This window comes from Phalacrocorax aristotelis, chromosome 6 (genome assembly GCF_949628215.1).
Source record: "Phalacrocorax aristotelis chromosome 6, bGulAri2.1, whole genome shotgun sequence".
NCBI classification, from domain to species: Eukaryota; Metazoa; Chordata; class Aves; order Suliformes; family Phalacrocoracidae; genus Phalacrocorax; species Phalacrocorax aristotelis.
Genome location: NC_134281.1, coordinates 1068374 through 1095613, shown reverse-complemented (window position 1 = coordinate 1095613; position 27240 = coordinate 1068374). Strand labels below are relative to the sequence as shown.

At 50.7% G+C, this 27240-nt stretch overlaps 1 protein-coding gene across 3 annotated transcripts in view; it reads right to left on the bottom strand.

Moving 5' to 3' along the window:
- Nucleotides 1–27240, bottom strand: part of SRGAP3 (SLIT-ROBO Rho GTPase activating protein 3) — a 129755-nt gene that overhangs the window by 15121 nt on the left and 87394 nt on the right. For 2 of the 3 annotated variants that reach the window (XM_075095578.1, XM_075095580.1), the window contains exons 6-15: nt 26574–26702; nt 14166–14387; nt 13551–13652; nt 13107–13304; nt 11675–11759; nt 9113–9140; nt 5120–5222; nt 2317–2377; nt 1834–1911; nt 593–727 (exon numbers count right to left, since the gene is read on the bottom strand). In XM_075095578.1, the coding sequence (XP_074951679.1) occupies nt 593–727; nt 1834–1911; nt 2317–2377; nt 5120–5222; nt 9113–9140; nt 11675–11759; nt 13107–13304; nt 13551–13652; nt 14166–14387; nt 26574–26702 (1141 nt within the window). Of the gene's footprint in view, nt 1–592; nt 728–1833; nt 1912–2316; nt 2378–3053; nt 3085–5119; nt 5223–9112; nt 9141–11674; nt 11760–13106; nt 13305–13550; nt 13653–14165; nt 14388–26573; nt 26703–27240 lie in introns of all 3 variants that reach the window. The other variant, XM_075095579.1, reaches the window with a different exon arrangement.

The window sequence follows — 27240 nt, the reverse complement described above, 5'->3', positions numbered from 1 at the left end:
TGCACATAGCAAACACTTGGAGAACAGCTGATGGAGTGAGGTTGAAAGCAATTCTGCAGACCTCAAGGGTCGGAGAAGCTTTGTGAGTAGCCAAGAGTTACTGACCTTCGCTACATTTAGTAGAAGACACTGAGCTAAAGCAGCAAAACCACTTTGGGTCCCAGGAGCCACAGCCGCTTGACGCGTGACGGGCAGGCACAGGAACCGCCGTTATCGCAGAGACCTGCGCAGGCAGGACAGGGGCAGCAACCCACCCTCCTCGCGCAACTAACGACCCCTCATGCAACCCACAAGTGTGTGCATGGGCTTGCTGCACGTGCTGCCCACGGGCCTGAGCTGGGACGTGACTCCCTGGTGACCCTCACGATGCTAGGAAGAATTTAAGAGCCATGCAAGATGTTTTGTCTCTCCCTCGCCTCCAGCGCTGCCATTGCACACTCCTAATGTCTTTTCCTAACAACTTCCATTGCAGACCTATAGCCCTTCTTACAGCATAAGCTGCTATTTGCAAATCTCAGATGTACTTGCCCCCCCGTTTATTGCTTCTTTTGTCCCACCCTATTCTCCGAGAAGAGCTGTCACATGTACTTACTTATAGTAGATATCAAATCTTGAAACCTTTCCTTAGGAAAGAGGGGGTTTTCCAGTCCTCGGAAATACAGCTTCAAGACTCCAGCCACTGAATTAATGTCACGTTCATTTTGATCATCAGCGAGGGGATCTTCACCTGCCCAGAGAAGAGTTTTTATTTCCAGCATTACTGTCAAGTTGGACTAACACAACAAGTGTCTTTTACTAACCCTGTGGAAACCCCAAATTTCCCACAGTTCAGAAAACCGTCCGGTCTGTGGAATGGTAATGCTAAGCATTTTGTCAGCAAGAGGAGAGTTTAATAAGGTACCCTGCTGAGACATGCTACAGCCTTACCTACAAAACCCCACTTTATTGTGGAGATTTTAAATCTTTCCTGAAGATGAGGATGTTCTTAATTGGTTTTCCTTCACAGTTTCCAGCCCAGTGCATTTTTGCATTTAAGGCACCAGCCCAGAGAGCTGAGCAGATCTAAATGATGGTGGGTGAAAGCCTGAGGAGACAGGCTTGGCTGGAGGATGCAATTATGCCTCTGGAATAGACTGAATGGTTCTGGATCGCGTCGTACTGACTTAAATCTATAAAAGGCTTTCAAAATGTAGGGGATTTAGGTACTGATTCCTCTTAAATTGGATGTGCAAATCCTCCAGCCTTTGACAATCTCACCACTGCCTTATCCCTTGGCCTGGCCACCTTCACCCTGATCCTTCCGATGCTGCTCAAAGATTAATGCCATGGAGGCCATCACCCCTGCCAAGACTGCCCCTTCCTCAGCTGCACCTTCACTCAGTGGCAGCAGGATCGCTCTGCCCGCTCTTGCCAGCCAAAGGCTGTGGTTTTCTCGACAGAATCGCTGGCAACTCCACAACCATTGCTGCCACCAGGTACATGTGGCAATGCTCCTCCTCCCTTGACAAACTGCTGCAGGAGGGAGGAAGATGGATCCCCCACAAGCTATTTTATGGCTCTCATCTGAGGCTTTCAAGCTCTTCATTAATGACTGTGGAAAAGATCTCTGCACCTACCCCTACTTCTCATACTCTTTCCCTAAATGCCTTCACTACTGCTGGAGATACAATACTGAGATACTAGAAGGGGAGAAAACCTCCTCGCGTCTCAGCAGGAAGACCTTTAGCACAGGCTTTTCACAATGTCTAATGCACCAGCACACACTGAACCTCCCACCAGCGACCTCTGCTCGGACACGGCGCCCCAGCGCAGCTGCACAACCTGCCAACGCACCTCTCTCAAACGAATTCTTGATGTCGTTGACTTCCACCTGCGAGCCAGGAACTCTGAAAATGCCCTGCTGCTGAAGGCCTGGAAAGGAACAAGGTTTTAGACAAGACCTGTGTAACTGTTAGGCGGTACTTTCTGGTAAAGAACAGCAGAAACCAGGAGTCAACGCACCTGGAGAGACAGGCTCGGAGAGCGGGAAGGGGACAGCCTGCTACGATCCATTTCTGCTCATATTCTCCAATCAAGGCCCCCCAGATCAAAGCCCTGAAAGGGCTCCCGTTGGCCTGGGGCCCGAGCAAACCATTTAACCTGAATAAGTGCTACCAAGACCTGAATATTTGTCAGTCATCCGATGCTGCGTCACAGTCAATGCCACCGTAATTATAACCTGAGCCCACATGGCGAGCGCGGCGGGCATCTCTGCTAACTGCAAGTATTTAATCCCTCTGCAGAAAAGTTTCTGTTGATATTGCTGAACCAACTTACCGTACAAATTGATGTAACGAATGCAGCTTTCTACTACCAGCGGAATAGCCTGTCCTGAATCCTTCATGAAAGGAAAGGAAAAAGTAAGAAATTACTGCTTTATTCATAACAAAGCACAGGAAACGTATTAAAAGATTGCAAAACCAGAGATTTGAAAATCAGTGCCCTTGAGTTTAGTAAGAGAACAGGCAAGAAAAGGAGGCGTTAACACACATCAAGCCATCAAAAAGTGCTGAACGTACTATGTGCAGTCAATTATGCACAAAAGAAGCTTTCACTAAAGCGTGTGAAAGGCTGCTGCTCGCTGTCTGGTTGCAACAGGGGACTGATGCAGCGGGATCACAGCTATTCCGTTTCAAAGGTGTAATGCTGAGCCGAAATAGAATTTGTGCTATACCTGTCTGATGAAATAAGCTTCCAGTAACAGAGCTTACAACAATATTTCCACCTAAAGAAAGAGCTATTGTCAGCAGATGCTAAAGAAAAATCCAAAACACCAGAGTGTGTGAAATGAACTGCCTGTATCTGAACCTGTGATGAGTTTTGGCTTTTGTTTCAAAGCTGCTTCTCTCCAGGCCCCTCGTGGAGCAGCTCAAAGGGAAATGTCAGCTGGGTCTGACTGCCTAAGTGGATGTTTATTTTCCTTAGGGGCTTTGCTTGTTGTTTTTTCCAGTAGAGTACAGTTGCATCTCTCTGGTTAATTTACTCCGTCTCATAGACGGGCCTCCAGTAAATACCTGATTTCTCGTTCGCGCATTCCTCCTTCCTCTGAGAACACAAAAAAGCAGCAGAGCGGGAAAAAAAGAAAAGATTAAGCAAGGATAAGTTCAGTTAGAGGTAAGCATCTCTTTCGGAGGCCATGAACGCTCAAATGCAATGGCAGCTTAGCAAGGTCCAACCCAGGCCTTCAGGCTGTGCCCCCTCCCTCCCAAACCCTGCCTGGCACGCTGCACCCGAGCCTCGGCGACCGGCTGAAGGAGCCTCTCTGATTTCTTCCCTCCCTGAACCTGCAGCGCTCGCCGGAGCCCGAGGCCAGCGCCGGCCCCTGCCCAGGCGCAGGCGAGGCTCCCGGGAGAGCCGCCCTGGCACGGGAGCACGGGGCAGCCGCCCGCGTCCCACGCAGTCCCCGGCCTCCGGAGAGCCCCAGCGGCACAGCGCCGTCCCCCGAGGAGCCTCCGCTGGCTCAGGACGCCCTCCCGCTTGGAGAGACTCCCACTGCCGCTAATGCCTCCTCCACAGCGCTGAACAGGCTGGACTTTAATGAGCATTACTTTTTAAAAAATCAGTTTAAGTAAGGAATAATTACAAGTATTAAAAGAGATTACCGGCTTTGTCAGTCGGGCCTGTATACACTACTTGTGACAGTGCACTGTTTATAAACACTGCCCTTAGGCTTACTGTTGCACTAAAAGAGCCTAAGAGAATAAATCGGAGCCGGACAATGCCTATTAGTTTGCCTAATCCAACAGTTTGTTATTACTGCTTCCTACAGTATTTTCACTAAAGCTTTCTTCAGCGCAGGATTAAACACCCGGAGCAACAGGAACGGCATCGCTTCCTTTGGAAATCCTTCCAGCAGCCAGGCAATATCAAAGTGCTGGATTTTGGAGGATCAGCAGCTAGATAGCTGGAGGCATCCTTTGGGACAAATCCCACGTCCACATCTCTTCAGTTTTCTCCTCAAATCTCTCCTTCTGGGTAATTTCCTGGGGTGATTGGGGCCAAATGCCCCCTTCCACAGGGACTGCGCTGGTACTAATTGAGTTCATCTGAGTTCACCCCAGCTTAAATTAAGAAAATACTTCGGCTGACATTCATGAAGGCCACACGCTGCACGTTATCAGCGATGGTTTGGAGGAAACCGCTGAGCAGCTGCTCAGCAATGACTTGGCTGCAACGCTGGTAGCCGAGCCCACGGTCCCGGCCCTCGCCGAGCACGGAGGGGCGCCGGCACGGGTGGCCGTCAGCGTGCAAGCTGCAGCGTCCCCTCTCCCGGTGCACGCAGAGGTAAGGGCCTCCCGCGGGACAAGCTCGCGGCTCCGCACTGACACACAGCTCTCGCCTGTCCTCCCTGCAGGTTAACCCTCCCTCCAGTTTGGGCTGTGGGAAGGGGCCCTCAGACTCCCAGTGAGTGCCGAGAGGGGGTCGGCCACTTATCTGCAGTGGGCACTGAGATGAGCCAGCTGGGCTGGTTATTATTAACATATTTCATTTAAGGATGAGGACAGCACATCTGCCCTCCCACGCAGCCCCCGATATGCACAGCATTTCAATTCAAGGCTCCCGGTCCTTACGACTGGGAGACACTTTCTGGGAGCTTATGAGTCATTTCACCTTCTCCCTCAGCCACGGGGGAAGACGGCCACCAAAAACAAGTGGAAAAAGGGAAGGTGGGCGCGTTTGCTGATCCTTTGAGGGTGCTGGGCTGGGTTATCCTTGCTCTCTGATCTTCCCTCCCAGGACGGGTGGAAGCAGCGCTGGATGACGGCGACGCTCAGCCAAAAGCGCCTCGCGCCGCACAGCCGGCCAGCACGGCCAACCATGCCGTGAGGGTCCTCACTGCTACCCTCGCCCGGGGGCTCGCAGGTGGTGATGGGATGGGTGACACAAGGAACATACGAGGGGCAAGGACAGCTATGGAGAGAAATCGTCACCGAGGCAAAGCGCGCACTGGCCACGTCAACTGGGTGCAGGGCGGACTGGAGAGACCCCGCCGAGGAAGGAAAGCAGCCAGCTGTTAGGACAGGAAAGCCACCATTACATTCACAGCGTTCATAAACTCTTACTGTCAGCCAGCGAGTACCTTAATGAACGTTTCCATATTGCCGTTAAAGAGTTTATGATTATAGACTGAAAGAGGCCTAGGTCTCCTCATTTTCTGTGGCTTAGGGGGAAGACATGGGGGCCTGGGAGAAAATGGAACAAAAGAAATCAACAAAACACCAACATAAATGCAATGACAGGGTGAGATCTCAAAAGGTTATGACTGAGAATAAGAAATAAATCAAACAGAAAATTCCCTCTGAGGACTCGACACGCAGCTCCACGCACTCTGCGGCACCCCTGCCGCTGCATCCCCCCACGGAGGCCACTCTGCCGGGAGCCGGGGGACCTGCGAAGAGCTCAGCTCCGCACCACGCACGGCGCCCGCGGCTCCTGGGGACGTGCCCTCTGCTTGCTGCAAAGCCCCTTCCAGCAGCCCGGGGTGGGCTACGCTAGCACTCCCGTGGCTAACTCATTTTGGAGCCAGTGCCACAGTGGCCTCGCTTCTGCCGGCCCCAAAGGCCAGGCTGAGCCCGGGGGCAGCTGGCAGGTGTCTGAACGGGCGGCAGAGCTAACCTGTAGGCAGCCCGGATCCCTGAGGTCCCTTCCAACCTGTGATTCTGTGAAAATCAGGGCTGTTCGCTATACGCTGCACACGTAATTTCAAGTCAAGGTCAAGACTGCAGCCTTTATTTACGTAATAAATGCAAATTAATCTTGATAATTGAAACATTTAACAGCAATAAGCCAATGTACCCATTGCTTTCCATCCCCATAATCTTCCAGTATTTCCCTATCACACAGACCCTAACCTCAGCGGCAGCTGCATACAGCAATCTATCTGTTGCTATGGGCTTCTTGAAGAGTCCTAGTTTCTACTGCAAAAACAGTCATCTTCAGAAACCAGTGACAGAGCAGTAGCTATACCAACAGCCACAGCCTGAATGAGCCATGGGTGATCAGGAATGCTCTTCATGCAGAACTTGCTTCATTCAAACCAGAAAAGTACTGAAGCTGCTAAACACAGCTGGTCACAACTGTCTCGGGTACCCCCGCTCTGCAGATACAATTCTCCTTCTCTGAGATGCCAAATACCAAAACTGGTGCTCAGTGTTTGTGCTAGTACCAGGGATGAGGGTAGATTTAGACTGGATATAAGGAAGAAGTTTTTCACAATGAGGGTGGTGAAACCCTGGCCCAGGTTGCCCCGAGAGGTGAGAGATGCCCCATCCCTGGAAACATTCAAGGCCAGGCTGGACGGGGCTCTGAGCAGCCTGGTCTGGTTGAAGATGTCCCTGCTCACTGCAGGGGGGTTGGACTAGATGGCCTCTAAAGGTCCCGTCCAACCTAAACTTTCTATGATTCTATAATGATATTTTAGAGGTAAAACGAAGGCATTGGTGCTCGGTAGGATTTGTAGCACCTGCCTCCTACCTCCATCAGTTCAGCACTCTGTCAGTCTGGAAAAGCACCAAGAGCAGCTTAAGAGTTCAACTGATTCCTTGACATATCCAAAATAAATCACAGCTACCCCTGGAAAACACTGGGGTATTCCTGTTTATTCCTAAAGGGACCTCATTCTGCTCAAAGATGGCTGGAAAGAGGAAAGTGGGAACACTTCCACCTCTCTGCAGCTATCCTGTGTTTGAGAGACACTCACAGGGATGTGAATGGTTTTTCATCCTTCTGGCAGGCATTCCCAAGAGTCAAACCACCAAACAAAAGGGGGAGCCCAGTCAACGCACACAAGCAAACCCACCAGCAGCTCCGTAAGAACAGAACAGGTAGGCATGCGCATTAGGGAGCGCGTGACCCTGCCCCTACAAGCTAGTGATGGAGGGTCCTCGTCAGTCACGGGGAACAGGCCTTGGAGACCCTGCTGACCTGAGGGCAGCAGACACCTATTGCTTCTGGAAACAAGGCCACGGAAACTTATTTTAGTGCAGTGATCAGGATTTTGGAGGGCTGCTTTCATTAACACTATTCACGTTCTGATTTCTTCTTCTGATAATGAAGGACATCAATACCCAAGTGCCTAGGTCTAGAAAAGGGAGAAAAAATCGCAATCTCTAACTGATTTCTGATCTGTCCTCTACCCCCAGGCTGTTTTGTTGTCTGTAGAGGAGAGATCACGACTGCAAACAAAAATGCGTGCTAGGAGCCTGCATGCAGAAGTTCTCACAAAGCAGAGCCGAATGGACACGTACGATTTACACAGAGCTATGATGCAAAGGTGACGGTTGTGATCGGCTGGTTCCCTAACCACATGCCTTTAACTGAGCAATTTGACTATGCTCCTATAGCTTCTAACCACTCCTTCAGCTGGCAACCAAGGAGCAGAGTGACTGCTGTCCATTCCAGTGCTCGCCTGACTCTCAGCTGAGCAGCCCTGTGCTGCGGGCTGGAGACCCAGTGCTGTTTGCTGCTGTGTAATCTCCCCTCCCAGGGGATGCCCGGGTGCAAGGCGGCCAGGGCAGCCCGGCCTCCGGCTGTATCTGGTGGGAAGGTTGTTCTGCCTACCCTTACAGTGCTGCCTCGCACAAGGAGGAGATCGTCTCGTTTGTTTTCCTTTGTGAAGTAAAAGCAACTGCTGAAACAAAAGCAAACAGAAGCAGCAGGGAGTTGTGCCATCATCCCTCATGCAGGAGGCTGTTATTTATTCCTCTGATTGTTCTGGCCTGCAACACCACCACCCCACGGGCACCCACTCCTGATAAACAAAGTACTCAGGAGCAAATTCTCCCTATGATTTTATCTAGTCGTTTGGGTGTGCTGTCCTTGACCAGCTCAGCAGACAGCCCTGCCTGGCACACCCAAAGGACCAGAGCTCCCCACCAAGTGCCTGCAAGCACACTGGCAGCACCGAGGGTGTCAGGGGGCTGTGGGGCAGCTCTTCTGGGACCACAGGGAGAGGCAGTGATGGCAGCAGGGGATCGGCTGCCGTGCCAGCTGACCCGAAGGGCACGTGGGAGCACAGTCCGGGGCAGCTCCTCGGAGCGCATCAGTGCGGTGATACACCGTGCAGTCCCCGCTCTCTGGCCTGTGTGAGGCAGGGAAGGCCCCTCTTCCTGCTGATGGCACCTCGCCGCCTTGCACTGCAGCCCCCGCAGGCGCCCAGCCCTGACGCCACTCAGCCTGGCACCGGCAGCACCGTCCCCATCCAGCCAGGAGGCGAGAGAGCAAGGCGCCCTGCCGCCCTGCTGCCCTCTGCTACGGCAGCCTCCTTCCTGCCTGGAAAGGCAGCCCAGGCTTCACCATCTGCTTCGGCACTTCTCACACGGAATGGGCTGGGGTTTTTTTGCCAGTATTGCAAATTTTGTTAAACACAAACAGGGTTGTAAAAAGGTAACACGGAGAGAGATTGTACACGTTCTGGGGAGATGTTTGGAGGCTTTGCTGGCCCACACCTTACTGTTAGAAAACCAGCACACTCATAGCAAGCCACCACAGCTCTGTGGAGATGCTTTATGGTCTGGACACAGATCAAAGCCTCCTCCCTGTTACATTCACCCCTAGCACTATCTCCTGCTGCAGAGGGATGAAAGTCTGAATACAGGCATGCTCTGCACTCCTAGGGAAAGAAGCCAGAGCTGCGAGAGGCTTTGGGGGACATATCAAAGCCCTCAAAGGAACAGGGATGGTAGGGAGCGGGTGCACACCCTTGTGTTGCACCGTCTGAACATATCCCAACCTCAGCTATGCTACAAGGCACCGTACCGCACTGACACAGCACTTCCAGGCACTTCAGAGCCAGGCAGCTAGAAATTACACTGCAGCAAAAACAAGGGCCTGTTTGTCATCACCCTGATCAATCCACTTCAGGCGATGCAGCTGAGAAGCAGGGCAGCGACGTGGGGAGCCTGAGATTGCCGGCCCTCTGGCCTGCCAGCGCAGGGCAGCTGGAAGATGGTTAAACACGAACCCTGCCAAGCTGTATCAGTAGCAAAGCAAACCGCCCTCCTTCCCACGGCCACCCTCCTCCTGCCAGAGCGAGCCCTTCCCAAAAGCAGGTGAAGTGGAAGGAACTGCTCACCTGGTTGTTCCGCATTCGGCTCTTTCACCTATGAAGAAACACAAGTTTCCATCATCTCTCCACGTTAGGCACCACCAAACGACTGTTAAAACACACTCGCACAGGCACTCACACACTCGCTTCTGGTTCTGCAGGCCTGGAGCTAATGGCTTCTGGCAAAAAGCCGCCGAACGTGCCTGAGGGCCCTGCAGGTTGGGGAGATGCCAAGCTTTTTGCCATACAAGCCCCCACCACTAAAAGACACATTAGAAATCCAAGACTCAGCCACAAGAGAGGGAAAGCATCTTCAATTCCCACGATATTAAAGGTTGATTTGCAATATGAAGCCCATCTGGTAAATACCCAGATGCGCTGCAGGTCCTCTGCAATAAGTGCTCACTTACTCTAGCTGGGGCTTGGCCAAAGCCAAGCAGAAAAGGGCAGGCTGATAAGGGCTGAAGCCCCCAGGGAGGCCGCTGAGATTATCCAACTGCCTCGTGGAGGACCACTAACAGCACCTCAGTGCAGCAGAGTATTCAGTTCCCCAGCTTTTCCTGTGAGATAACAGCCCATCCAACCACGGTCAGGCAGACTCTATTCTGGCTGTCAATATTCTCATTCCCTTCGTGTATCTTTAGTGCTTGGATTTCATATAAATGGCAGCATATCACCGCTGATAAGATCTGTTCATTTTTTAAAGTATTTGTCAATTCTCTGAAAAAAACCCTAAACTAATTTCACATGCTGTTTGTGCCTTTCTCCCAGGGCCAGGAAAGCTGATTTATTCTTCCTTTTACTAAGACACATAAAAGGAAGCATTTGGCTGCACACGCCTCCTTCCTGCTCTCCCTTGGCACCTGCGGAAAGCAAGCTTGCAGCCAACTCCTCACTGAAAAAGAATTCCACATGAGTGTTTTGCAAACCCAGACTTCTTCCTAATGAGAATCGGCTCATGCTGAAACGCAGCATTTGGCATTTCTGAGCTAAATATTTGCTGAACGCCTACGTAGCAGGATGATCCCACGGCCTGGGAGACATTCAGAAAGTTTTTGTGTGAAGATCTTCTGTGGCTGCTTTTGCACAACTCTAGAGAATTAAAATGCCTGACCCCGCACTCTTCCTCCTAAGTACGGCATTCGCATGGCTCTTGTGTGAGACACAAGGATGGTCATCAAATTAATCCTCAACAGCTTCATCACTTCTTGCACCAATCCATAGGAGTCTTAGCACTATATCCAATAAACACAGCTCTTTTCTGTACTAAGATCTGTGATCCTGGGAAGAGCTGAGATGGGTCCAGTTTCTGAGAACCACATGCTCCATCCCCCTTGGCTGTGTCAAAGCCTGAACTGAGACCCAGCGGCTGGGAGCCCTGCCTGGCAGCATGCCGTTACCCATCGAGCCTCGCCGGTGCCAGGCTGCTGTGGAACAGACTGCCCCAGTGAGGAGGCAGAAGGGCTGCCCCTGACCTGTTCTGCAGGGTGATAAGGGGTTAAAGGCAGCTACGGGGAGTGCTGAAACTCCTGGGAAAATAAATATGTTAATGGAGCCCCCTGTATCTCCCCTACAGCTTTCCTTGTGCCTACACTTTGTGCCTTGACTTGGCTCAGTGTTCTCCGAGTAGAACATACCCAGGATCTAACTAGAAGGTGGACTTTAAAGGCTGGATAAATTTGGCAGAGAAAATATGTTTGGCAAAATCGCCAACAAAAAGCTATTCTTTTTCTTTTTTTTAACTCAGAGATGCGGAGTCCAATTTTTGTATTGTTAAACCATGACCATGGACCATTTGTGTGTTTTACTTTAAATATATTCTCTCCTGTTGGAAAATCAGGATGCTAACTCATCTCCATCTTCCTCACGCTGGAATAACGCAATTTTAAAAAATCCATTAGAAGAGCTAAACTCCTCTCCCAGGGACATGGTTGCACATCACTGCCCCAGCAGCGGCAGATCCTGCCTGGAGCTGTGCACTCCTGCCTCCCCCAGAAGCTACTGCCCCTTCTGGTGTATGAAGTCTGCTTCTGTGCTTGTGCTCTAAACCAAACTTGTGAAATTATCTGGAGTAATAAAAGCCTGCTATGGAAAAGTTAGTTTTAAAAACAAGGATGATTTTGCAAGTCTGGTTTAGAGCAAGTCAAAAACCTATGGCCGGCGGGCAAGCGGCCTATTATATCAACAAGGCTGCTGGCAAATCTGTAACACAGAAGCACAGCATCAAGGACAAGGAAATACGTGTGTTCAGGGCTGCACTCAGAGGGGAGAGAAAGGAAAAAGGCAGAGGGTTGGAGTGGGTGGGAACCTCTTTGCTGCTGGAGAGGTAACACAGCACTTCGGCACACAGTATAAGATTCAACCAAATTCCTCCATGTGCACTCCCAAAGAAAGGTGGGAAGAGAGTAATATTCCAGGGAAGTAACGATTTTGCATGTCACTGGTTAAACTTAGTAGTAGCAGCCAACCACAGAAGCCAACAGTCACTCAGGAAAACACAGACAGCAGGTACCACTGAAAGATGACGCCCAGTTTAAAACAATCTCATGTGATGGGAGGTTCCTCCCTGGACCTAACCCCGCGACTCACCTTCTCCAAGAGTCTGCTTCAGCAAGTCATGTTTAGCCTGGAGCTTCGTGATAAGGTTACTGCCATTCAAATACTCTTTAAACTTCTGGAATGACAAATAAAACAAACAAGGTGAGTTAAGACACTTGGCAAAAATAGTCCGTAATTGATGTACACTTTTGCCTGGGGGGCTGCCGGAGGCGGGCTCGGCAAGGCTGACGGGCTCTAACAAAGCCGGTGTCAGATGTGCCGCAGGGCTGAGCTCGGTCTAATCACTTCTCACTGCTCCAGCCACAGTCCTGACGATCTTATTAGCCTGGTCTCCTTGGTGCTGCACCTCCTGCCTAGGAACGCAAGGAGCTCCAAAGAAACGAGTTCAAAGCAAGCTTTCTTTTGTCAGGCTTCTGGGAACGGTCTCGAAAATCAAAGAGGCTTTCCCTCCTCTGACAGGCGCTTTGCCTTTGTGCAGACAAGCGATGCAGAGTGAGAACTCCCAGTGTATGAGGCCTTCCCAGCCCAGGGACCGTCAGACGCTTTACGCACTGGGCCACGCTAACTGTGCGGCACAACTTCTCCTTTCATTGTGAGACTGTTTGACATGCGGTAATGCTCAAGAGCAAGTACTTTTAGAGAGAAGAGGAGTGAGGGAGACAGAATATGGGAAAGATCAAATTCTTGCTAAAAGATTTTAAAAATCCCAAGCACAACTCAAACCGAGAAGTGAGAGTTGTTTCCCCCGAATTGGAATAATAATACTGTTAAGAGAAAGCAGAAGCTTTTCTATGCATATGTAATATATCACGACATGCTATTAACTTTAACCTATTGACCATGCTTACATGAGGGCTACTTCTGCTGAACTTACTTATTACTTATATTTCAAGTACTGTAACAGAGAACCTTGGATCTGCCTGGAAGCGGAGCACGAGAGCAAGGCTGCAGGGGGGAGACTGCCCTGCAGACAGACACCAGTGAGGCACTGCACAGCCGGGCTGCTGCAGCTTCCTCCAACACCCTGCACCAGCAGCAAACGACCGCTTGGTTCATCCCATGGGCCAAGCGCAGATTTGAGCTGTGTAGGCCAGAAAAGGAAGGCTTGGCCCATGGTTCAAAACTGTGAAGGCCTCCAGGAACAGGCGCTGAATGGCGACACGCTGCGAGGCTCGCTGGAGTCTGCTGCCCCGCTCTGAGCCCCACCTACTGACTCCTGTAAGTTTTCGGTCACAACTGGGTGCTCCAGTTGTTCCTTCAAAAAGAACAAGGCAGACACTGGATTGTCAGTCCCTATGCACGACCCTGCCACTGAGAGATGCATTCCAGCCCCAAATCAGAGACAAGACAAATACTGAAAGAGACGGAATTGGTTCTTGTTCTTCACTAATGAGCGCTTAAAATGGGACTCAGCCCTAGGAATGAATGCTTTGTGTCCTGTATCACATGAGATAAGACTCACTGTAAAATAGAACATTTCGGTTTCCTGCTGGTTGGCTCTCCTCTTGGCGATGTTTATTTTGCTCATGTAGGTCTCCGATGCAGCTGATTTGACCGACTCAGTGGAGCGACTATGCTGGAAGGCATCTGAAACATCAAAATCTTCCACCGTCAGCATGTCCTGCAAAGTCTGCATTGTGGCATCCAGAGTTTTTCGTACCTATCAGGAACAGAAGACAGCATGGTTTTGAAGCAGACTGGGGAAGTGACACATGTTGAGCCAAAACAACTGGCCAACAAGCAGTACTGGGCTCGCTCTTGTGCCAGCTGCAGTCCACGGGAGCTCTCAGCACTGTCGCTGGAAGGACCCTACACGCGAGCACACCAAGAAACCCCTGCACAACAGGCCAAAGGCTGAGCAACGCTGCCTACGAGGCCAGACACGAGACCCAGAGTGACTTCTTACCTCTTCGTTCTCTATCTTGAGGGTGGCTAGTCGTGACTGCAGCTGGTGGTACCGCATCAGCAACTCGGTCTGCACAGGCTGCTGGGCGCTGACCTGACACACCTGAGACAGGAGCGGTGCCAGAGAGACAGGAGAGCGTTCAGTGGGACACGCACTGACAAGACGTACACATTTAATTACCTAAAGGATTCTCTCCAGCCCCCACAAGCTCCTCAGAGCCTCCACGGAGGCTGCATCCCCCAGTTTCTGATCAGCAGTGCCCTGGACCCGGTCCAGCACAAAGCATTTTCTACCCAGCATTTGAAAGCTGCAGTCTGAAGTCTTCCAATTACAGCAGGTAAATCAAAGCTGTGCTTTACAAATCTGTTGGGCAGTTCAGCTGAGAATCAAGCCACAGGCTTCCTAATTGGGAGAGATACGGAGCAAGAGGCAGACAGAAAGAAGGAGCCCTAATGAGCCAAATGTCTCATTAAGAAAGGAAACAGGAATAGCAGCATATGAAGACAGCACAGAGGGATAGGGAGTCAGAAATAGTTTAACAGTGATGGTTAAGAAGAGGAGGAGGCCAGGCCAGGCTGCGAGGCGCCCCTGCAGCCCCTCGGGCGAGTACCCTACCTCATCCCCCATGTGAGGCTGGAACTCGAACTTCAGCGGAGGGCAGAAGACCTGGTTGCACATGTCCATGATGGTATGCTTGTCGCTCCGCGCATCCAGGTTGTCCACAGCATTCTCGATGATGTCCAGGCCCTCGTGGCGGGAGGTTTCCAGGTTGTACTCGGCAGACAGGTATGTCCTGAACGTCCGAGCGAGGCTGGCGTGGAATCCCAGATCACAGCACTGAGAAACATCAAGGAAGGGTCCAGTCACACAAACACTCCCAACCTTGTTCTGGAGGGTCACGTGTACATTAGATGCCAAAAAAAGCATTGTGTGTCCCAGAGAAACACCAGCCCTGTCGTACTGGGGTATATTTAACAGCGTACTGCAATACTGTATGAAAAGGCAAGAAGGAAGGAGGACCGAAGGAGAGGTACCGGGGAACAAACAGCCAGACAGTACAGTGACCCTGCACCGACTCTCACCGTGGCACCAGGGTTTAACACCCTCCATTTTACCGGGAAGGGCACAGACAGGCAGGACAGACAAAAAAATAATCCAAAAGCACAGTTCTTCCCCGGCTACTGCTCAGCACCGCCCCGGGGCCAGCGTGCCCACAGCGGCCCCACCAGTGGCAAGGCCCTGCAGCAGCCCCCGGGAAAGAAATGGCCTGTGCCACTGCTTGCCCTCAGCGACTTCCTTCTTGCCTTGTGAACTACCCTGCAAGCAGTTTTTACACAAAGAAACCAATTCCCAAAGTTACCAAATACAGATGGATGTTCAAGCAAGGTGGCACTGAGAAACATGCCCTGCAGTATGTGCAAACCCTTTTATCCTTGCTAGGTAGCTGCCTTCCTCTCTCACGATGGAGCCATTTCTCATGCATAACTGATCTTCTCATGTTCACCTTGGGGAAAATGATAAAACTCTGAGCTAATTGCTGCCAAAATACTGTACATTAGACAAAAGCTTGTTTTTAAACTCTCTTCTCAATATAATTGAGTTTGGCATGTTAAGTATAGCAACAGCATAGGGATTTACTGCTATGAACGCTTCATCACAGCTGAGCAAAAAGCAGCTCTTAGCAACTCCCAGTCCCCAGCGGGAGCCCTGACACAGCGCAAACCTCTGCAGGGCTCTGCTCCGACCGGCGGGCTCTGCTCCGACCGGCGGGCTCTGCTGCGAGCAGCCTGCCCTGGGAGCAGGGGGACAAGGACGGGCACCAAAGCAGCACCCAAAATTTGGATGCCAACAGATGTTGTTCTGGAGAGAAAGGCAAGACAGAGAGGACGCTGGAAGCAGGAGGAGCACAACACACCGGCCTGAGCCACACTTGTGGGGCTGCAGGAGACTGCAGTGGAAGAGAAGGGCTGCAGTCCAAAACTGAAGCGCATCTATTTCTGGGACGTAAGAGAGGGCTGGAGCTCCTGACAGAGGACATAAAGTTAGGTAATTATGACTTTATCCTCTGTGAGGAGTTTCATAATCATCCGTCCCCAGCGCAGTCACTCCTGTCTCCTGGCGCAGCACAGGTACAGCTGCGGGGCATGGCGCGGCGCACCCCGGTCAGCACAGGCAGTTACCTGTGGTTCGCTCACGGTCTGAAGCTGTTCAGGTACCTCTGCACACAAGCACTGTGATCTGCAGAGATATGCCCAGGCGCAGGAGGGCTGCGGGTCACCAGGACACCTCCAAGGGAGAAACAGAGGGACCCCGCGAGAAATATCTCCCCTGACACATAGCACCAAACTAACCATTGCCAGAAAATTACTCTTCTTACATGAAAACTACCAAAGGGCAATTTATATTAGAGAAGTTAAGATGCTTTGCGGCCACACAGATTAAAGAATGAATAGCATATGGTGAGCAGGCTTCGGCCCCAGTGCAGCCCCACCAAAACCACTGCCATGAGGACCAATGTAGCAAAAAAAGCTACAGAAAAGAGAAGAAAGATTGCTAGTGAAATCCCAATGACCCAAAATTAGACCAGCAGAACTCCTTGTTGGGAGCTGGCATTTCAGAGGCACCTTCTCCAGCTCTACAGCATCCACACCAATGCAGAGAGGCATGCAGTGATTCTACATCAGAACATCAGTACTGATAAACTCAATTCAAATATGAAAACTCAGCTGGTGCCACAAGCAGCTCCAACCAAAGAAGTCATCTCGTGCATTCTGCAGATCTGAAGAGATACCCCTAAGCTCGGATCAAGTCACAGGCTGTATTTGGTTTAGTCTGTGCTAAAAGCAGCAGTAAAACCACGACGGGACAGTTCCTCCTCACGGATACATGAGCACAACCTGCCTGTCCCCAGCGAGTGTTTTAAGGCAGTGAAACTACGCTTGTAATGATGAGGGTTTTTGCAGGAACTATCGAATGGTCATAATCCACCATTTATCCCACTGCTGTTTGGCTTCTAACCTTATTAGTTGAAAACACAGGCAGTGAAGGGCTGGTATAGCGCTGCCTCCAGAAATCAGCAAGCAACAAAAAAAACAAGGAATCAGGGCAAATTTTTATTCCACCACTTGGGGCGAAACCTTGTTATAGTACAGTGAGTTTCTCCCGCAAGACAATTTTAGCATGAAGTCCTGCACGGCTGCTCCAGGGCTGCTGGCAGAAACGGGCGAGTCGAGAGGATGCAGCAGCGCAGGTGCCCTGCTCTTCCCAGCCGCGTTTCGGCGCACCCGGAGCAGCCGGCAGGCAGGGGCGGGCAGCCCCCGCGGAGCCGGCCGCGGGAGCAGCAGCGTGCAGCATTCCTGGCAGCTGCGGGGGACGAGACGTGAGCTCTTGTGCTCGGACCGTCAGCGGGGATCTGACCCCACGACTCGCTCGGCTCACCACCGTTGAGGGGGCTGCCAAGCAGGCGCAGCAGGGGTCAGGGCTGAGACCCCCCCGGCTGATGCTGGAGGAGGATTTGCTCTCCCACCACGACCAGCCGAGTGCCGTTCTGTGCCCTGAAAACAGGACTGCGCACAGCTCCCAGAGCACCTCCCAGCCCATCACTGCCGTTCTGCCGCCCCCTCGGAAATTATTACTACATGACTACAAAAAATAACACCAGGAGAAAATATCTGCCGCTGTTCAAGGGTGGGAATTCCCAAAGCATCCAAAACTGAGCTATTACAAAGGAAAATTGCTGAATGCCACAGAATCCAAGGAGACGGGGCTCAGGGTATTGCCCAGCTGCTTCTGAGAAAAAATTCCATGTGAAATCTTCCCTTTCCTTTGAACGCTGAAGTCGCGCTGAAGCTAGCAGTTATTTGCAATGCCCAGAAATCGGTTGCTACCGAAAACCAGGGCAGGTGCTTCCCCAACATGCCACAGCCCTTGAAGTCCCTGGTGATTAGCACTGTGCCGGCTGCTTCACACGCTGGTGCCCAGGGAAGAAAAGACGGAGCAGGGACTTCCACAAAGTTCTCAGAGGAACACACAAAGGGAGGGGGAGGGAAGAAAAAGAAAGAAAAAAAGACTTCAAACTCCTGCTCCCAGCGCCAGAACAAATGGCATTTTCTCACCCCCCTCATCCCTTTGATGGAAAATAAATAAGAACCACAAATAATAATCCTTAGCCCTTCTGCCGCGCCTTTCATCTGGAGAGCTCAAAGCTCTTCGTATATTAATTCATTAAGTCTGGTAACACCCCTGCAATGGGTGGAAATACTACAGTGTTCAACTTGGGAAATAAACCGACGCCCCAGAGCTTAAGCAAGCTGGTTTTGGCCAAAACGCCATGGAAGTGGCCGAATCTGCGTGTGTGTGTCTCCCACTGCAGAGCTGCACCAGAGGAGGGGCCAGGGGCCACAGAAGACCACTGCTGGCCATTAACCCCAGTGCCAGTAACCACATTTTAGACACAGGAGTGGAAACAGAGAGATATTAAAAGCTTCACCCAAAGCCAGGAGGAAAGCCGGCAAGTCTCCAACCCCGCACAAGCATCCCAACACCTTCCTGAGCTAAGGGAGAGCCAGCTCTTCCCTGGGACTGGGCCACGCTTAGGGTGATCTCTTGTGAACATCAGGCCTGGGACGGTCTAAGCCGACGGGGCAGTAAGGCGGCCGTGCCCTGATCCAACCGAGGCGCCAGGCTGCACCAGCGCAGGAAAACAAGGACCGTTTTAGGAACAAAGCAACGTGAGGCGGATGGAAAATACAGGAGCCCGAAGCGCTCCGCCCTCCAGCAGTGACCTTCAGTCGCTCCTGAGCAGCGGGCAGAGACCTGCCCCGTCCCCGCAGGACGGACAGACGTCCCCGCACGGCTCTGCTGCTCTGTGTGCCCTCCTTGCATGTTCGGGCAGGTAAGAGCCGTTCCCCCGACGCACCAGGCCAACTGCTCTGCGCGCCACGAGCCAGACACCGCCCTCGCAAGAGGTGACGGCATCAAGGACGGCGACTGGTGGTCCGGAGGAATCTGATGGGGTTTAATATGAATTACGAAATTCTGCAGAAACGCTGAGGGATTTTACATAGCCAAGGCTGCAACAGTACTGGGCTCCAGAGAGAATGAAATGCTTTCCAAGCTACTGACACATCTGTCTCATTTCCTCACTGGTTAAACAGTTAAAAGATATTTAAACCGTCTGTTGCAAAGTATGAAATAATGTTTTACCAGGATAAAGTTTGCACTTGGCCGTGACCATGCTGGGTACTATGCGAGGCTCTAACTCATGCCTGAAAGTATCTTCAGATCTTAGGAGGAGCATTCAAAGAGAATACAAACTGCTTCTGTCCTCGTTCGTTTTTATGGAGAACATTTATTTATCATGTATTAAAAATGCAGAAAACAAAACGGTTGCGCCTTTGCAGCCTGCAGCCACTGCAATTCCCTCAAAGCAAAACAGCATTGAAACAAACCCGATTACAAAAGGTGTTCCAGCCAAGGGACGATAAATGCTTGTAAAGCAACACTCCACCGCAACAAACAGGCTCTGCACGCTGTAAGACGGACCCAGGCAGCAAAGGGAACTAACCCGTGCCAGGAGAAGGCAGAAAGGGCTGAGATGCATCAGCAGGCACAAATAATAGCTCAGAAAAGATGGGAGGAATCAAATAAACGTGAGGGCTGTCTCTATTACCCCTAATGTTCCCCAGGAGGTTTGACGCCGGGGGAGCCGGCCGTCGGGGACACTGAGGTGCGCAGCAGTGCTGAGACGAGGACGAGCAGCGATGGAGGCACTCGCCGCATAGCGCCTCGGCGGGGCGGGGGTCGCTGAACTTCTCCACACTGAAAAGTGGGTGTACTGTTTTAAAGTGCACTACTTTAAATATAAAGGCAACATCCCCCAGACCAGCCCCACCGTTTAAGCTTTAGCAACTCGAGGCCTATCCAAAGCTAACGTGCCAGCTCCTCTGCCAAACGAAGAGGGTGCTGAGGGAGCCTGAAGCCAGCCAGAAGGCAGGTCCCCTCCGCACGCAGAGGCGTGCTGCAGCCCAGCACCACCCGGCAACGAAATGCCGACGCTGGCATCACCCCCAGGGAGCCCCACCACAGCGAGGGGGGCTCGGCTGCAGCTCTCGCGGCACAGCAGCCGCAGGGGGCGAGGGTGCGACCCGCACGCCCCACCAAACCACCGCGGTTCCCTCCCCGAGTTCCCGTATTTCTGACTCACCGCAAAACCCTGCCTGCTGTTAGAGCAGAGCGCATAAGCTGTCCTAACGTGCCAAGAGGAGGACTATCGGGTTTTGTGCTCGGAGGCCAGGAATCGGGAAGCCCGCCCGTAACGCCAGGCGGATGGGGTGTGTGCTGCCAGGCCGGCCTTCCCCTACCCGTTGACAAGCATGTGCTTTTTAAGTGTTTCCTGAACCGAGTGAAGGGTTCCCCACGCACGCCCCGGCCTGGCTTGCAGTGCTCAACTGCTACCGTACATCTCTTCCAAAGCAACAGTCTTGGTCCGTCAAGCTCAGCCTTTTCCCTGAGGCAGCAACCACAACGTAAGAACTCCTGAACAACTGATTTATTTTTAGCCAAACAGGGAACGATGTGTGGATACAGCAGGGGAAGTACAGGATCCTCCCTGACCCTTGCGGTGATCAACTCACGCCCTGAAGCATGAGATTTTATTATTGCTAATCAAAGGTTCCTTAACTATAAATATTACAGAGCCAAACATTACGTAGTCCTTTTCAACATCTAGCTATAGTTAATTAACTCTATGGGCTCTGGAGCAGGTTTCTTTCTGGAGGATTTTTAACCTACATTTTATCTTGCTCCTTAGTGACTCTGTAGCAACCCCCTCCCCAATGTGTATCTTCTTAGGGCTTTTTAAATGGGTTGGTTGGGTGGTTTGCTGGTTTGGGTTTTGGGGGGTCAGGGTTTTTGTTTGTTGGGCAGGAGAGGGGTGTTTCAGTTGTGTTTTGTTAAGATTAATGCACTGGTAAATTAATCTTTTCAAGGACACAAAGACCTTGACGCTATTCTTTCAAACAACTGGGAAAAGGAGCTGAAAGTATCAAGACGAAATTCCTTCTTCTAAAGTAAAGTACTGTTGCTTTTTTTGTACCAAGCTAACAAGGTCCATCAGACAGAGACTGCTTGTGGTCCTCAGGCAGAAAAATTTACAGACTGCACGACACTTCTAAACCATAAAACAATCAGCACATGTGCTTAATTAATTTAGCAAGGCAGTTCTAATGTCTGTTGTATCCATGTGAGGAATGAATTCTTTACTACATACAAATTTTGGCAAAAAAAAAGCCATATTATTAAAGCCAGGACTGGCAAAATTTAAGAAATGTGTATTGGTTTAGTACTCTAAAAACAGCTTAGTAAAAACTGTTATTATTAGAGTATCATGACTTATGGTTCCTGCTTACAAACAGGTAGCTATTATTAATAACCTGCATATAGAAGAAGAGTAATATGAGTTTACTAAACCAGGGGAGTGGTTTATAAAAACAATTATGTCAAATTTCTGGAAGGAAATCAAGCAAATGCACCTCTTTCCCCTCCTCTCTTCATCCACAGTAGCTCTGTTTTGAAAGAGATCGTACAAATCCAATCCTTTTTCTTTCATTAATTCTATTAAGACACATGAAGCTTTTAATGGCACATGGACAGTTCTGGGTTTATCCCCATTTCCACTGAGCACCTCTGCCCTGCCCAGGCAATTCAGTGCCAGGAGGGTGTTGCCTGGGGCTCTCTGCAAGCTCAGGCACGTTTTGTCGCACCCACCCTTAAAGCGTGAGGGTTAACTCTGCAACCACAGCAGCTGAGGTTTTTGTTCTTCCCCAGCTCAGGGCACTACAGGAACTCGGGCGCCCCAGTGAGCCCCGCATCCCCTGCCCGTGTACGGGAGCACCACCGTACATCACAGACGGGCACCAGCATCCACTGCAGCCTCCCACGGCAAAGCACTTGCACTCAGGTGGCTGCACGGCACCTCCAGCTCCTCAGCTCCCTGCAGAGATAGTTAGTGACAGCACCTCCTACAAACACATATTTTCTATTTCCCAGAGCCTCCACCCCGGCGGCAGGGTGGGCTGACAGGTTTGGGTGCTGCGCACTGCGGGTGGCATTCCCAAACCGCCGCCTCTGCGGGAAACTGCGACACAGCCGCCGTGCAGGAAAGTGCACTGAGCCTCTCGAGGCAGCCTAAGTGCTCCCAACGGAAGCTGTTTATTCTTTTTATTGCTGCACTGTTGACTTTATTTGAAATCCCCTGAAGCCAGATCTCCCAGCTGCACAGGCACTGCATGGTAAGCTGAAGTACAGGCATCCCTCCCCGGGAGAGCATCGGGCTGTGCGTATCAGATGCTGCTCCAAGTGACAGTGAGGTGACGGTGGTGCTTTGCATGGAGTTTCCGTGATAAAACACACCTGGCTCTTAGGTCTGGCAGGTGTCGGGTGCCTGGCACAAAGCCCACTCACAGGACAGCGCGGGAAGAACCTCTGTGCCTTTGCGGAACTGAAAGGCTCTTCATGCTGGAGAAATTGCTTCAAACAACGCAGCAAACCCCCAGAAGAGATCCCCTTGTATAAATCAGTATCTCTTCATTAAAGCCAGTGGCATCACGCAGAGCTACTCAGGCCAGGGGAACGTCCCCGTGGAATCACACGGGGAAAGCGCTGCACAAAGCGAAGCTGCTGCCGGCACTGGCCCTGCAGGCGCAGGCGTGCCCAGGCGATTAGCCACTCGTGGAAACGACGACGGCAGCAGCTGCAAGAGGTGCCTAAAACCAGATCCTAATGAAGTGGTCTGTGGCTTCAGCACCTTCTGAGCCTCCCCCTTGTTCAGGAGGCTGAACCCCGCACACGATGGACCGCCGCGGTGTCCGACGGCCCAGCACAGCCAGTGCCACTGCCCAGGCTGCGGCACGGTGCGGGAGAACGTGCCTCACCCGAGCGAGCGGCGAACCCCGGGTCGGCGCTGGGCACCCCGGCCAGCCTGCCATCACTCGCTTCGCTTGCCCGGTAACAGCAGCCCAACCCCCGGCCCTCCGCAGTACCCAGCACTAGCTCGAAACAAACCGTTCTCCTCATTTGCTCTGCTCTGTTCCTTTTTTTTTTCCTCATTTTTTTCTTTTCTTTCTTTAAACATATATTATGCATTTACACACACGTTATATTTTGTGGCCTCTACTCCTTTGATACTGCTGCAAAACCAAGAGCTTTACTATGAAGTAAGTAAAGGCAACTCAAGATTTTCGGCATAACAATTTGACTGCTGTTTTTGTTTCCTAACTTGACTAAGCATCACTTGACCACATGAAAAATGAGAATGCCATCAGCTAAGTTTTCTAGGGACTGAACAATTTGGCAGTAACGTGTATCCTTAAACTCCTCAGAATTCCCTTCCTTTACTTGCTTGTGTATCTCAGATACGGCAAGCACCAACGCACAGAGAAGCAAGCTGCTGTTTCAAAAGGATTTCCAGGAGGCCGAGTAAGTTTTGGTGGATCAGCATGTGTTGGCACCAACTGCTATGTTTTACTCTGCTAAATCTAGCGACGTCTTTCCTGTGACCACTTCAAAGTATTTTGCAGCCATTTCACACAGAACTCCAGAGGGATGGATAAGCTGCTTTATCTCCACTTCACATATGTGGCCAAAGAGATTAAACTTGGTCACATAGTTAATGACAGAAATGAGGGACGAACCCAGGCGTTTTAATATAAACACACACTTCTTTCAAGGGAAGAGGCACAACGGTGTACTTTAAGTCCAAGCCTACTTTGATCTGTCTCTATATTCTTCTCTTCCTTTCTAAAGGACAAAACAAAAAGGCCACTGGAGACAGGGGGAGGGATAGACGCGCTCTGTGCCACTTCACGGCTCCTCTGATCGAGTTTTACATTTCTCATTAAAGCCGCAGCCCTGGGAGGACTCGCCGCCCTCTCCCAGAGCAGCTGGGACCTTCTTTCTCGCCAGAGCGGGAGATTAGCAGAACGGCTTTGTTATAGAAGTCACCATTCTGCAGTGATGCTGAGGGCACAAGAAATGTCAAGGCTGCGCCTAATAGATGACACCAAGCCATCTGGGATTTGGGGGGAACTCTGCTAAATTAGCTGCTCCAGTGTCGTGACAGTTCAGATTTGCGTACAAATCAAAAAACTGCACATGGCAATTTGTGCTCGATAGGAAGGGTGTGCGAGAGCCCCACATCACCCCTCCCATGGCCCCGAAAGACAGCCCAGTACATCATTAATCATCCCCCTTAGTGATGCAGGGCGGAGGAGCCGGGAGAATTTGCATAACTGCAATACATGGACACTGCTCGGGTCCTATTAAAGCATGGCCAGCCAGGTTTTGAGCTAAACCAAAACTGTGCTCCTACCACGAAGCCCCTCTGTGCGCACTCTCTTCCTGCAGACCCGCTCCTCCCGTCAGGCATGGCTCCCCCTGCGCAGATGCCCGGGGCCCTGCATCGCCCCGCTGCGCTCACGCGGCTGCAGCCAAGGGCTCTGCCGGCTCTCGACCAACAGCAAAATTCACCTTCCTGGCTCAGAGCCCCTCTGCTGCGTCCCATGAAACAGCAGGGCTGCTCCAAGGCGCAGAGGACCCGCATCCTGCCTACTGCCGGGGCACGGACCCGGTGGCTGCAAAGGGCACTGCCATTCCTGGGAGTGAAAGGCACCGTCCTCCTATGGTTAAGTGTACCAAGATTGAAACACTAACTTTAGAACTACGTCTAAAAATACCTCCTTTATTCATTTTCCTTTAACATGGATCACACACCTACAGAAAGCCCAACGCTGTTGGATCCGCTGGCTGTCTCTTCTTTCAGCCGCTTTCAGTAGCGGTGGGACACAGTGAATGGGACCCCCCCTTCTGAAGCGTGCTGAAACCCTTCTTGCCACGCTCTTGCAAAATACACTGAATTTGTACAAAAGTCTGTTCAAATGAACTGCCCTTTCTTTGGGCATTTAAAATTGGGACACCCATGTGCTGCTCACACATCCGATATTTTGTTTTCTTCGGTGAACAGAATAAATTAGGGGAATTTAGCTGCCCAGAGTTGAGGATGCTTTAGTTAAAGTCCCCTGAAGGGATTCCTGGAGTGCGGAAGAAGAGCCATCTGCTGACTCCAGGGGAAGTGTCAGCAAGGAAATAAAGTTAGGAGAAATAATACGAACAGCCAGAACTAAAATGGAAGTCGGCAACGTTCTGGGAAATCAAAGTCCCCAAAACTCTACCGAAATAGGTTATTCTTATTTAAAAAATAAGTAAATGAGAGAGAGAGAGAATATACACAACAAAAAGCAGAAACCCCACAGATAAATCAAGGTGCTGTCATACCTTGCTGTTCAAATGTCTCCATGAGCAAGTTAATAGTTTTTTTTTATATTGCTTAATACATCTTAAATAGTAATGACAGCAAAAAGGACATACTAAGAATATCTTATCTCAAAATCTTGAGATCAGAGGTTTTGCATCAAACTTACTTTAATTAATGCTTAGAAGAATAAATGTATGTTAGTGGTTAGTAAAAGAGATAAACACACTCCAGCACATTTTTAAATTATATATTTGGGTAATGATGAAGCCAGAAGACTAACTCGGTACTTATAGATCAGTTATTTATGTGTTCATTGAACCAACTCTAGAAGGAAGAAACTCTGCATAGTGCCATCCATAGCACTGTGAAGATGCCTGTCAAAGGAAGAAATGGAAATCCCTTCTCTTGAATCATTTAAAAGCAGTTTGTGGGCGTCGCTGATACACACACACGTGTTCAATTCCTACCGTCACAATGAAACCTGCTTCCAGCAGTTCCTGCCCTGAGGCTCTTGCGTGCAAAGAGCACTTCAGATACAACTCAGCAGGCGCCTTCCCTAGCTAGGAAAGCACTTCCACATGTGCTTAACTGCCACCAAAGCTGAGGAGAGCTAAGTGCCTGCTGTACTGAGAGAAACTGCAGGTGCACCTAGAAAGAAAAATCTCCTGTTTCAACAACAAAAATGAGGATGTATCTGATCTTTCTAAGAGTTTATCTGTTTCGAATGCAGACTAATCAATGGGCCAGGAGCTCACCTGGCTTGCCCCAAGGCAAATTCTCCTCCAAAGGCTCCGGACTTGGAGAAGCTCCAGCTGGAGGACATCCTGCTGTGTGGGAGCCACAGCAGACCAAGCCATCGCTTTCATGCGAAGGAAAGCACCACGTCTGCGTGGTCCTGAAGGCAGAGCCAACATGCATCGACCACCGGCCCTTAGCAACCTTGTGATACAGCGTGAAAGGTGCAGAAATATTCGAGCAATTTCTAGTTTGTAACTGCATATTAGATGTTCCTGAACCACGCAGTTCAACCCAGACTCCCCTGCTACGTGCTCGGGGAAGTGTTTGGTTCAGGCTGGTTCATACCCTGCAGTTATGAAAAACGCCATCTTTTTTCCCAGACACTGGTGAAAGAAGTTTATATGTAGCATAAATGTGAACCAACTACTTTGTTGTGTAATCGTGGGGCCACCATAAAGTTCAGAGGAGGCCTGTTCTGGGTGTTGCCCAGAGAAGCTGTGGGTGCCCCATCCCCAGCTGTGTCCAAGGCCAGGTTGGACAGGGCTTTGAGCAACCTGGTCTAGTGGAAGGTGCCCCTGTCCGTGGCAGGGGTTGGAACTAGATGACCTTTAAAGGTCCTTTCCAACCCAAACCGTTCGGTGATTCCATGACGCCCGTATAATGGCAGCTCTAGCTCTGCTCACATATGCCTACATCAATGGGGAGGGAAGTCAAACGCATGTTTGCAGCTGGGAGCTAAAAAACACCACAAGAAGGAGGGAAAAACCAACCAACCAAACAAAAAAAAAACCCTAAAACCCCAAATTTAAAGCACATTTTCAGGCCCCAGTTAAGCATATTTTAAAGCCCCAGCAAATACCCCTTCATTACCACCACATGAGAGTGCATTTAAGGACCAAACCATGCCTAAGATTTAGCTGAGCACTCATCAGTAGAAAGCGGGCTGGATGCACGCAGGGGGAGGAAGCACTTACATCAATGAGGTCAGAGACATCGTGGATGTAGTATTTACTGACAGCTGCGTTGGTGGCTGCCAGGTTCAGCAGGTAGTCGTTCCTGGCTTTAGTACACTTCAGCTTGTTTTCAGAATATTTGGCTTGTCTCTGAAAAGGCAAAACGGAGCGTCAGAGCACAAATCGGACGCTACTTTCACAGCTTCTCTTGCTGCAGGGCCCCACAGCACCCTGCAGCCTGGGTGTGACGTGTTAATTAATAAAACTTGGTAATGGGTATGAAAAGAGGCACCCTTGCCAGGATGGAGGAGATCACATCTGAACATCCCTGGTACCGCCAGCCAGCGCACAATGAGCACGTTCTGCTCAGATGTACCTAGTGCATCCCGCACAGCTGCTCTTCCTTCATCTGCGCACTCATGGAGGTTTTGGCATCAATAAAAATTAGAGGGCCAAATTTTCCTCCCAGATACGCTGACATACATTTGGACTTGCTCCAGATTTATGCAGCTGTATCAAAGTGGAATCTGGCCCAGAGGCCCAAGCTACAAAATTTAGAACAGAACCCAGAATTCAAAACTCTGTAGGAAAGCAGATGTGCTCAGATCTGGGGCATTTGCTCAGGCAGATCGCTGGTCTCAAGGTTTAGCACAAAAGATTAACCCTTCAAAGAGGCTTGCCACTAGAC